Genomic DNA, 12619 nt, shown 5'->3' on the forward strand with positions numbered 1-12619 from the left:
TCTCATGAGACACAATTTATTTAAAACAAGAACTTTTGTATTCCTCAAAGAGAAAATCGTCACAGTGATTTTCAGTGATTGCACACATCCTCGCTGGCATCCCAAGAGTTCCTGTGTTCTTCCTTGGACTAAGAATCACAGGTCGAGTCATGCCCGTATAAATTGAAATTCCCATCAGTTTTAATACCAACACAGCCTTTATCTTCATGACTGGGATACATTGCCATTATCCACTTACAGTAGATGAATGCTTACGGCTTCAGAGTTTAGAGCTCCCAAATTAGATTTTGGGACAGGAGGAAAATGTTGAGTGAGATGTAACTTCCCGGGACCAAACTGTGTTGGCAATCTGAATGCGTAGTTAAGAGTGCCAACCCCTGCTGCACACACAGACCATCAGTGCCCATTTGTAGAAAACCTCACAAATGCAGACATTACCTAAACGTGTCCTAATTCCCCTAAATAAGTAATTCTGATGTCAGAATCTCGTAAATGCTGGCTCTGCCGCAGATGCAGCTCACAAGTTCAGGCTGAGTGGAGGTAGAAATATAAGAAGGTTGTCCTTCTGTCCTCTTAGGACTAGCACCTGATACCTGTTGACACCGCTATGGCAAAAAGGACAGACATAAAGGGCTGGTAAAATTACAGCAGCCTGGTATCAGTTACAGTGCCAGATTACGCCTGAGCTGGTATCTTGTGTAGCAAAGCAGTGTGTTGAGTGTAACATCCCCAAACATACTTTGTGTCTTGGGTAGTGTACTCAGAATAGCCTTTGTACCGAGCCTTAGGAGAGGGGTCTTCAGTGGATACTTGGAGCTTGTTGCCTCAGCATCTCTCAGAGGATTTTTCCCAACAGAATTCAGAAGTTTAAGGTCCCATTTCCGCTTCTCTGACTCGTTATCTTGGCACAGAGAGCCAAATCAAGAGGGCCTTCATCAAAGACCTTTCTTCCTGTTAATCTTTAAAGTTATTATTTTTTTTTTACCTTTACATATGAATAAATACACATTGAAGATCTGAATGTTTCATTCACAGCAGTAAATCAAAAGCAACTGAACCCAGGCCAGTAAGTGCAAAAGGAATATCAGAGTCATGTTCGGAGGAAGAAAACCTGGTTATTTGTACTTTTTAAACAGGAAAAAATATCTATAAGATCTTATTACTCCCAGCACTATGCTTGAACCAGAAACCCATCTTCTCTGTTTGCTTACCATGACCGAACATGAGACAAGGTCATCCACAAATCAGTGAGTCCTGCTACCCCTCATGAGCCAAGATGGGAGCATTTGCCACCATTATTCCTGACCTCATGGGCCTTGGGCAATGGGGTGAGCACTCTTTGGACAGAATATAAAAAGAAATAAGTCTCACAGCCTCAGACAGAAAACTTTGGCTTTGAAAGAGGGAAGCAAAAGGGAACAAAACACATCTAATGATATCTTGTTTGTCTCCTTGACAAGCATAGAAAGATAACCATAAAACTGGTTAAAGCATGATCCTGCAACTGAGCTGCCTTGTTCTATGAATAAATCAACAATCTATGGAAACATGTTCAGCAGCTTCCTGGAAGCAGAACAGAACATTAAGGATTTTTTGCTTCATAAAGCAGCAGCTCAACCAGTAAAATTCAAACTATTTTGGGCACTGGCTGAAGATGTCAGTCAGTGTCACAAGAGTCATGCTGACTGTCAAGCTGATAAAGCTCAAGTGTATTTGGTATTTGTATATCATAGATTTACATAGAAAACAAAAATTTGACATAGATTTTGCCTTCTCTTTTGTGAGGATTTTCTCATTATTACTATATTCATTTAAATTAAATGTAATTAATTTAAATACACTATTTAAACATAAGAACCTGCTGTCATATACCATGGGCAAAAGGGATGACAATTTATTAAAATAAAAGTGAATTAAATTAAATTAAATTAAAAGAAAAGAAAAAAATCAGTTGCTCTCTAGATGATTAGCTGGTCAACCCTGACTTTACATGCAGGGCTTTATATGATGCATGGTTGTGTTTTGCCAGGGCAGTTTACACAAGTAGCTCAAGGGAAGAGCAAGGGCAGGGCCTGTAGTAATAGGAAAAGGGGAAATGGTTTTAAACTAATAGAAGGGAGATTCAGACTAGATATAAGGACAAAAATTTTTACAATGAAGGTGATGAAAAACACTGGAACAAATTGCCCAGGGAGGTGATAGAAACCCCATCCCTGGAAACATTCAAGATCAGGTTGGGTGGGGCTCTGAGCAACCTGATCTAATTGAAGATGTCCCTGCTCACTGCAGGGGGGTTGGACTAGATGACCTTGAAAAGTTCCTTCCAACTGAAACCATTCTATGATGATGATGAATTGCTGCATTCATTTGTTCTCACACACTCACACACAGCTTTTCTCTGACACCCATGCTAGCTATGATTCCTCAATCACTTCCTTCCCCAGATTAAATTTGCTATCCTTCCCCAATTTTACTACATATTTGTAGTGGAAAGAGGCAAGATCAAAACCACTGACAGCGCCTGGAGATGTGAGAAGGCGCATGGCTGTGGGTGTGCAGTGCAGGGGCTGTGGAAGCACAATAGGTGAATAGGAGAGGAAAGAAGGTGTGTGAACTCTTAACGTCTCTTGGCATTTATAAAGACTTTCCATAAGATTTACTGGGTCTATAAGTGTGTAATGCACCAAAAAAGTGAACCTTGCCCCTTTTTTTGTTGTTCATTGAAGCTATCACTCCTTGTCCATCAGACCTCCATGTGGAATTTAAAAAGTGGTGGGAGCTCTCACGCCCAAATCCTGCTTAGTTAGCATATGAATGCTCAGCTGATTGTTTGAAGTAACAATTAGGAGGACAATGGATAAAGGGGGAAACTGGAGACAGCAACTAACACCTGTGAATCAGAACTTAAACAGCTTTCTTTTACATAATTAGTTAAAGAAGCAGAAACAAAGCACATTGACTTGAAAATGTGGTCCAAAGACAATGCTGGTGCGTGTAAATCCCTTTTCAGTGCTGTTACTTACATGTAACGTTTGATATTTTTGTAAAAATCTTAGTCATGAGTGAATGTTGCCCAGTGTTGCAAGGAGGATTTCTTGGTGGGGAGGGAGAAAGGGAGGAGAAAAACATTTAAGGGCCATTGCAGTTTCATGGAGGAGACAGAAGTTTTGATGAAGTTATTAAAACATACAGACTTCAGATAGGTAGCAGAAAGTCATTGTAAGACATAGAATATTTCTAACCTTGCAAATAGCAATTATGATTTAACATCCTATAATCAACACTACATACTTTTCTGCATTAAAGAGAAAGAAATGGATGCTGTGAAACTGTTTCATTAAATTGTATTTATATGAGCAGAATTCTATGGCATTTTCTCAAGGAAGCAATCCATATGTGTGCTGAACATGCTCATACGCAACTATTTCTTAAATAGGTTATATTGTGCTTCTTGAGAACAGTATTTAATGAAGCTAGTTAACATTATGACTCTTGAAATGACAGTTGCTGTAGTGTTGCTAGAGTTGTACTGGCATAAAAAGGATGAGGGTGAAGGTTATTCAGTAGTCAGAATAAATCTATGAGTATTTATGCAGTTAGATGTTTCTCTCTAGAGAAATAGAATGTCACTAAAAAGTATCTAATATCTAGTCTCTCTGCATAAAGTTTATGGAGATACAAGTAACTTCGCAAACTTCAGCTGTAATATTGCTGATGCTAGTACAGTAAAATGACATTTTAGAGGGTTTTTTCACTCTTTTAAAATGGTATCACTAGTACAAAGTTAGAGAAAATATGTTAAGTCCTGACCACACTGAAGTGAAAGTTTAACTCGCATTGATTTCTAGGTAATCTAGATTTTTTTTCTAAATGATGTCACAGAAGATGGTTTCTTCAGGGAGGAGTTGTATTACCTTTAAAAGAGAAAGCATGGTTGTTTGGAAAAAGGAAAGGGGAAAAAGGAAAGGGGAAAAAGGAAAGGGGAAGGAGAGAAAGAAAAGAAAAAAAAGAAAGAAACAAAATACTGGGTGGAATATAAAGAAAATAGACATAATGTGAACATAAAGAAAGAAAACTGGGTAGAATAAAGCATTAGTCCTAATAGTATACATATGTGAAGTCTTTAGCTAAGGGTTAAAAATTGAATAACAAATTACAGTCAAATAAACTGGAAATAATTTCTGTTTGCTTTCTTTGTGTCCTTTATATGCTACAATGTTGATGGTATTTATATTCTGTTCAACCAGTATTTATAATTCGAGATCCAAGATAAGGACAAAGTGAATAATTAATTAGTAATTAAAACACTGATTATCTTGTTGGGAGGAGGGGGGATTGCCATCTACAGTTGATTTTCCTATTAGGGTTCTGGTTTTTATATTGTAAATTCATTGCTATTTTGCAGATTTGGTGTATGGATACTATAGGCAACAGCGGAAACTGATTGAAGAGATTGATTGGTCATATACAGGTAAGCAAAACTGTCTATTGAAGAACTTATGTCACTTTGATATTTTCATGTTCATTATTAGACCTTCAAAAGCCTGTTATGTCTGTACACCACTTTCCATATGCCTAAACAGTTGCTAAAATAAAAATGTAGAAAATGGAGTCTAAAAAATTGCAAGAACTTTACAACAGGAAAGACTATTTTAATTTCTTACATCTTTTACTTTGGGAAAGAGAAAGTTCACATCTTTAAAACCTTAACCCTGAACTTGATGAAGGCTGGGACAAGAAATTGTTAGGACCTCCTTTATCATCTGAATATTACCATTCTAGCAAGTTTGAAAAGCAAACAGAAAGGTTGAAACAAGGCGCAGCATGTTATGTGGGTAAGAACATATCCATATACTGCATATGAACTTCTGTACTTTGCTTCTGAGTACCTGAACACCCTTTCCTGTGCTCACCCTGATTCTCCTCAAAAATCAGTCATTTGGCCTCTCTCATTTGCATAAGTAAGAAAAGTATACCCTTAAATTCTGCACAACCTTTGCCTCATCAGAGAAGAACTATGGGAAATTCACAATTTGCCTCCTAGATTCTTCTGTAAAAGTCAAGCCACTTTCAGTAGTATTGAAAACATATTTTTGTCCTAAATGATAGGTATATGTTACCCAGAAGGTAAGAAGTGACTTCCTGAGGATATGTATAGATTCTTAAATTTTTAAAGAATTAAGTTACTGTTTCAAAAATCACCAACTTATGAAAAGAAATAAGGACTGTCAAATTTCAGTGTTTCAGATATTTGGTTCAAAATATGTTCCTGTAGTTAAAGAAAGTTACACCATTCTTTTTCTTTCTTTCCCTCTCTTTCTCATTTTCAAGACAGTTTTTATCTTCCAGGGTAAAACATATCTAACAAGTTTTGAGCCTAGAGAGAATTGAAACAGGCTAGTCATAAACCCTTCAAAATGAGATTTATAATGAAAACTCCCACTTACACACATTGTACTGCAAAATCCAAGCATAAGATCAATCAATACAATATTTCATGTTCAAAATCCATCTATTTTTTAATATTGCAGTTAGGGGAATGCGGGGATAAGCTTCCAGGATTACAAGTGACCAGAGGGCAATTTATGAGTTTACTTTAAAGAGCAGTGAGTGGGTTTTGCATAGGATATCAGTGGATAGAGCTCTTCCCTAGCCTGTACGCAGCACCCACACACTGTGCAACTGCTGCCACAGCTGCAAGTGACATTTACCTGATATTCTGGATGGCAAAACAGCACAGACAACTTGGGGAGCCAGAGGACTCAGACCTGTTGGTTCTCTCCCTTACATGTGGGATACATTTGTGTAGTCATCTCACTTCATACGCCTTGCTCTAGTGCCTTCACTGTTGGGAAAGCCTTTCTACCTGTTCAGACCTATATAATCAGCTGCATGAGGCGCATGAGCTGGCCAGGTGTGAGAGGAGCCCTGCTGAGCAGTGTGTGCCCTGACTGGCAGCCCCTTGCCCCAGCAGCACCCTGCCCCAGCATCCCCCAGCCCCTGGTCCTGCCACGGCACCAAGCTCTCTGCCGCGGGCTCAGCAAGCCCCCAGCGCTCATGGCACAGCAGTCTGAGGCATGGTCAGACATGAATTTTCATAGCTTTATGGTAGGTCTGTATGTATATCCATATTGGTTCATGGCATGAAGGGAATACACAAATGAAGCTTTCACTTAAATAACCTCAGTCTTCCTGAATATGAAGAAAAAGTACAGATTTTAACATTGTGTGTTGGAGGCACAGAAGTCTAGAGGCTGAGGTATATTGATTTTTGATCTGATTTATTTATAATTTATTATAATAATATTTTATTATAATTTGTAGTATTATTATTATTTATTGATTGATTTTAATCTCATAATTTTATTCCTGGGGCAAGCGATATCGAGTACTGTATGTATAACTACTATACCTAGCTCAGACTTATGGTTTTGAGGCATATGAGGCCTCATGCACATTTCTGAGTAGATGAGCAATGCTTTGTCAGTTCATCCTTCTGTCTTATTACCTGCTCACTGAAAGACCTCAAAAAATTAGCCTCTGTGTACTAATGGAGTGTTAGAAGGGGACCTTGGGATCCTGCAAGCATGGAGTTTAATCCACCATAACTAAGGAAAATCTAACTGGTTCGTTAAGCTAATCTGAGTTTGACCAGATGTAATTCTCTATATCAAATAAGAAATTTCAAATACATTAGCCACAGTGGGTCAACACAGTTCTTTACTGAGATGGTGCTGTGAGATGAAAGTAAAATGGGACTAGAGAAATAACTTGAATCTTACCTGCTGAAATAATGCAATTTCTGAAGGTGAGGTTTTATAATAAAGTAACTTTGCATACTGTAATTTATGTGACTCATCATCAGATTTTGACTCTTGGGTAAATGTTTAATGAACTCATAAATGTTACTAGAAACATTTTGTAGTACTTCTAAGGGCTCTGCTTTAAGCCATAGACAAATCTTGCATTTGCAAGCATGGGGGTTTTTTGTGTGTATGTTCTGACTTTGCATATATTTGCATGAACAAATATAGTATTAAAGAAGTAGAAAGTGCGAGATGCGTCTTTTTTTCAGGAATAAGTGGTTCTTGAAGCTAATTCATTAGTAGAATTACTGAATTTTAACAAACTTTAATTGTATTTTTCATTAAAACAGTGATAGAAATAAAAATTTTGTAACAACATTAATACTTTCAAATTATATCGTATACCAAAAGAGAATCCAACCATTTTTGTGCAGGAAAAGCAAGTCTGCTGAGAAATTTTATTTCCTCAAATCGGTTACATACTAATTGATGACGAGAGATCATTTAGGTATTATTTAGCTACACTACTAAGGTTAGGCAGTCTCATATTATTTCAAACCATAAAGTGACCAATATAAGCTTCCAGTATTTCTCTGTCATACAGATGAAGGATTAATTTTTATTGCTGCTTTGTTTATCTGCATTGTTTTTTGGCAGAAGGAATGATATAATGCTGGTTTGTGTTGGGTTTTGGGTTTTTTTAACATGACTAGTTGATAGCAGTGTGAAAAGTCCCAAGTCTGAATGTTCACATGTAGAATTATCAAATGATACCACAAAAAAAAAAAATTTTTAAACTAAATTTCTTTCTGTAGGGTTTTTTACTCTTGGGATTTGGGTTCTTGTTCAAGAGCAAGACAAGCTATGTGGTTTAGGGGAAAAAAACAGACCTGAATTCTGCTAAAAGCAAGAAATTCTAAACAGCCTTCCAGGAATTACAAAAACTGAGGGATTTTTAAAATTGAATTTATTATGTAAATGAACAGCACAGCCAGTTCAGTGTTCTTTGTCTCATCATTCAGGGTTATTAAGTTCAGTTTGTGCTGCCATTCATTATGCAATACCCTGATACAGAAGTGCCTTATAAATACTGGCAACTCTGATCTTGAGCAGAGGGCAATTTTAGTACAAATTCTTCAGTCTCTGGGTATTCAAAGAGCAATTTTGTTGTTTGCAAGCAGAATGTGAATCATATTTCCCTTTTCTCTGGGGGCAAGATTCATGAATCACAGTATAACATAGGTTTGATGGCGCCCTTGGAGATCATCTGGTCCAAACCCCTGCTCAAAGCAGAGTAACCTGCAAAGCTGAAGCAGATTGTTCAGACCTTGTCCAGCAGATTTTTGAAAATCTCCAAGTATGGAGATGCTGCAGCCTGGGTCATGGATTCTACTGTCATTTTGAATTATTTTTCTTTTATTTACACAACTGCAATTTTTCTTGTTGCAACTCATAACCATTGCCTTTCACTCCTTCCTTGTGCACTGTACTTTGCCTTTACACAGCAGTAGACCTCAGCTAGGTTCCTCCTCTCTTCTCAAGCCTCAGCAAACACAAGTGCTTCAGCCTCCCCTTGTACAACTAGTGCTCCAACCCAGTGGCCTGTAGTTTGTTAATACCCATCTTGTACTGGGTTAGGAAGTAGAAACTGAACTCCACATTCTTGCTGTCACCTCACTCATGCAGTAGAGGGAAATAATCACTTCCCTTGTCCTGCAGGCTGCACCTTTGCTAATGTAACCCTGTACTTTCTTAGTCTTCCTGGCTGCAAGAACACAGTGCTGACATACACAACTCATTGTCTACGAGGATAATTAATTATGATCTTTTCAGATAATTTTTATTATCTGCTGTATCTCAGTAGTAAAACTTGGCAGTACATTGATGATGCTTTTCTGGCCCTTACACCAATACTTTCCACAATAGCAACAGCTAAACATAATGGCTTGTTGGTTTTCCTCCCATGTTGAACATTGAACTAATCTTGTTAAGCTTAAAATTGTTATCATTCAGTGCTTGATTCAACACCTCCTGGAGATATCCCTATAGTTCATCATTCCCCATTACTATGACTACACAGACAAAACCTCAGTTGTCAGTTGAAAGACTGTTTTTGCCACCCCAGGTCCTGGAAATCTGCACTGATGGCTTCAAGTGTTGATGCCTGTAGTTTGGCTGAGAAATGAAAATTGCCTTCTTTTCAGTGGTAGTGACAAAACGTTCTCTTTCTTGCCTAAACAAGATCTAATGTTTTAATTTTACAGAACACCATTTCAAATGTTGTTCTATCATCTTTCAGTACTGAGGAGATTCTACTGCAGAGTCGCTGCTCATAAAGTTTGTGGGAAAGTAGGTTGTTGCTTTTATCAATAATAATTTACAGGAGTATTTTGCTTTTTGTTCAGACTAAAAAGCGAGCAAGCATCTTCACTATCTTAGCTGTGACTCAAGAAAAATGATTTTGACATTGGTAGCTAATTCTGCTTATTTTGTGAAACATCTCCTGCTTCTATTACCCCACAATTTGATCCTGGTAAACTGGTAAGTTCCAGGCTGTCCTCTTGTCCTCTCCCTGCCCTGCTATTCAGCAGTGATCTACTGGGAAGATGAACGAGGCGAGGCATACAGATGTTGCCTTCTGTCCTGCAGCTGCAGAGAAGCATCTGTGCTGAAGAGTGTTTGTGTGAGTGTGAGCATCTTGTGAGACAGGAACACGGGCAAGGGGAGCTGGAGGGTAGAGGCGTAGGGTCTGGGTCCTGCCCATTGCAGGCCAGAGTGGAGTATGATAGAGGAGCCATTTTGTGAGCCAAATCCTGACAATCGGGCTGTGTGGGAGAGCGGGAGGTGCCAGCAGGAGCCTGACACAGGTGGGATCCATGAGCTGCTTGCTGAACTGACTGATTTAATAGACAGTTCTACCAGACCAAACTGAAATGTCTCCAAGAGAGCCCTGGTTAAAAGCTCTTGAAACCTCCTGCCTTCACTGGATGGATAAAACCGTGCTCTGGGGAGATGATGCATACTAAATGAAGTTCACATTTTTTCGTGCTAACTAACTACCATGGCACTGTCAGCAAAACTATGTGAGAAGATCTGGTCTTTTTATCCTCTCTCTGAAATAAATCACTTTGTGTTTTATATTTACCAAGTATAGTCATGACTGATGTGCTGTATCTGTTGTAAGTAATAAAGAAAAGCCTCTTGGGCCCTGTGGGTTCCTTCTGTAAATGCTATCTGTTGTAAGTAATAAAGAAAAGCCTATACTCTTGGGCCCTGTGGGTTCCTTCTGTAAATGTTGCAGCATAAGAAATCAAAATAACATGCATTGTTTTAGTAAGTCATACAAAAATAGCTCTGCAGAGGGTCTTTTCTTTTTTAGTAGACCTTATGTTTCAGAGGCCGTCATAACTTTTCTTGCATGATAGCTCATTACATGTATTTACATCCCCCAGATCACACAGTCACTCAAGGTTCCAGTGTTTTGTCACTAAATTCACAGGCTCATTAATTAAAAAGTCTATGACATTATTATGTTTTGGGGAAGACTGATGATTCATCAACAGAAATTGCAGTGTTACGCATCTGTTCACATCAAGGAGACAAGGTATGCTCAAGCAGAAAGCTACATGCTGGCGTTGCTGACCATAGAGCAATCCCTTTTGACATCCCTCAGTGTACTGAATCAACACCACAAAACATGTTATTCAACACAAATAATGTATCTATTCAGTATATTTGTGATCAGACTTTTGAATGCATATGAAGTTACATGGTTTGGGAGAGTCTGTTTCAAACATCCTTTCTTTACAATCAGGAGAACTGATCTTTGAGCTGTAGAAGGCTACTGGCAGCAAAGTGCAACTTATTTAGTTTTGATGCAGTCAGTATTTGTAGGATAAACTGAGTGGAAATCTGTTACAAGGGATTTTTTTGGAGGGGTGGTAAGAGGACAACCCCATATTCAAGAACCTTTCAAAGTTGGATGCTTGTGGGACAAGTATGAAGAACCGCATGTTGGTATTTGTATTTGGCTCCTCACTGATAAAATTATAGCATTTTTCTGTCAATAAAGATTTAAGTGATCCAGTTGCCAGAGTTTCCTGATAAAGAACTCTGATAAGACCTGTTCCTTTCCCTCATTTCACTCCTTAAATGGTATAAGCGAAGAAAACAGCTGGGTCTTTTTCAGAAACTGCACAGCATCTCATTCTGAGCATCAACTAAATGATTCAAACACAGGAGGGCTGGTTTCTGAAGTGTCGAAATCAAAGCATGAGGTATTTGCATAGCATGGCCCTGCTGTTTTGGTAAGTTCTGGCCAGAGGTCAGAAAGATGTAGAGGCTACCCATTAAGTAAATGGATTTGGAAATTAAAAGATTTTTTTAGGATTGCTGTCTTTGGGAATACACCCAAGTGAAATGAAAAAAGCAGATTGTGGGTATCTCACAGTAGACTACTGCCTCTGGTTAAGCCTCTTTGCCCTTCAAAACGATCATAAAAGTATCCTCATGTATATACTACAAATGATTTCTCATTTGCAAGTGTGTTCAATCTGTGCTGCAATGGGAAGGATATATTCTTGAGAACTACTTGCTGAGATTACTACCTTGGGATCATCATCACCTCCATATCAATATGATTTATGGATTTGTGAAGCTTAGAGCCTAGCAAATAATTCTCCCATTGCTTCTGTTTGCAGAAGGCCTTGCTTTACTCACCTGATACAGCCTATTTGTTTAGGACTTTCTTACAAACATTTTTACTCAGAGGCTGTTCTGCTGTTAAGTAAGTTTTTGGGTTTTTTTCCTGATGTATTCAAATCCCATTCATTTCAGTAAGCAGTTTGCGAATGCACTGGAATAAGGGCAGTAACTAACTGTGCAATGTACTTACAAATTTGAAGCCGTTCATGACCTTTCTGTAACTCATTAATTCAATAGAAAACAAACCTTTCTAGATAGTTTTTGCACGGGTCAGTAAGAGTTAAAGCAGTCTTCCCAAAGGTATGGCTGGACAGATCTGCTGTTGCTAGGAGCACAGAGAGAAGATAAGGGTAAGAGGAAGGACAATGAGAAGGAGAGGGCAGTAGTGTGGCCTCTCTCTTGACAGCAGAAAACTCTCATGTAGGCTCAGGTGTCCCTGTAGCCACAACCACTGTAAGATCAGTGAGGGATATGTGCTTGGCATTTTGCAGCTGTGCCTGATTTAGTTAAGCAGAGCATAGGAAGGCAGCACATACTACTTAAATCTCTAGATTTTGAATGTTAAGTTACTGCAAATTACTGTAAATGAAGTTAAACCACCTTTTCATGCTGTACTTTGGAATTTCATTTTCAAATGTTACAGTCTGATTTTTTTTCCCAAGAAAATAGTATTTTTTCCAAAACTTTTCAAATTGAGAAGTGAGGGAAACCCATCAGCAGTTTCATTTTAGACAAACCAGCATTTATTGAAAAAAATTAAACCCCTGAAAAATCATGATCTTTCTAAAATTAACTTGTAGAAATGGCATATCCAGTTCCATAGGTCTTCCCTTGCCATGTATGAAGAATGTCACCTTCTCATTTCAGAGAAACCACCACAATCGTATATTGCCATGTCAGCTCTTACGGGATGAAGGCCTAAACCCCTTTATTCCTCACCCAAGGGGTGTACGTTACCTTAGTCACTGACCCAAGGTGTGTATGCGATGGTCAGCACAGATGGTCAAGTGCATACAGTACTTATAAGCACTGTAAAGGCATGAAAAGCAAGGGTGCAGAAAGTAAGGACACAGCAGTCCTAAAGCCCTCTGGTCTTTTGTTAAGGCAGG

The 12619-nt window shown here is 38.5% G+C and overlaps 1 protein-coding gene across 1 annotated transcript in view; it reads left to right on the plus strand.

Moving 5' to 3' along the window:
- Window positions 1–1276: 1276 nt before the first annotated feature.
- The window catches only part of LOC104526030 (receptor-type tyrosine-protein phosphatase zeta-like), a gene marked incomplete at its 3' end in the record, with an annotated part of 49162 nt that continues 37819 nt past the window's right edge, over window positions 1277–12619 (plus strand). Inside the window, exons 1-3 of the mRNA XM_029085285.1 lie at window positions 1277–1328; window positions 2932–2988; window positions 4406–4471. Of these exons, the coding sequence (XP_028941118.1) occupies window positions 1277–1328; window positions 2932–2988; window positions 4406–4471 (175 nt within the window). The remainder of the gene's footprint in view (window positions 1329–2931; window positions 2989–4405; window positions 4472–12619) is intronic.

This window comes from Antrostomus carolinensis, unplaced genomic scaffold (genome assembly GCF_000700745.2).
Source record: "Antrostomus carolinensis isolate BGI_N321 unplaced genomic scaffold, ASM70074v2 scaffold9106, whole genome shotgun sequence".
NCBI lineage: Eukaryota > Metazoa > Chordata > Aves > Caprimulgiformes > Caprimulgidae > Antrostomus > Antrostomus carolinensis.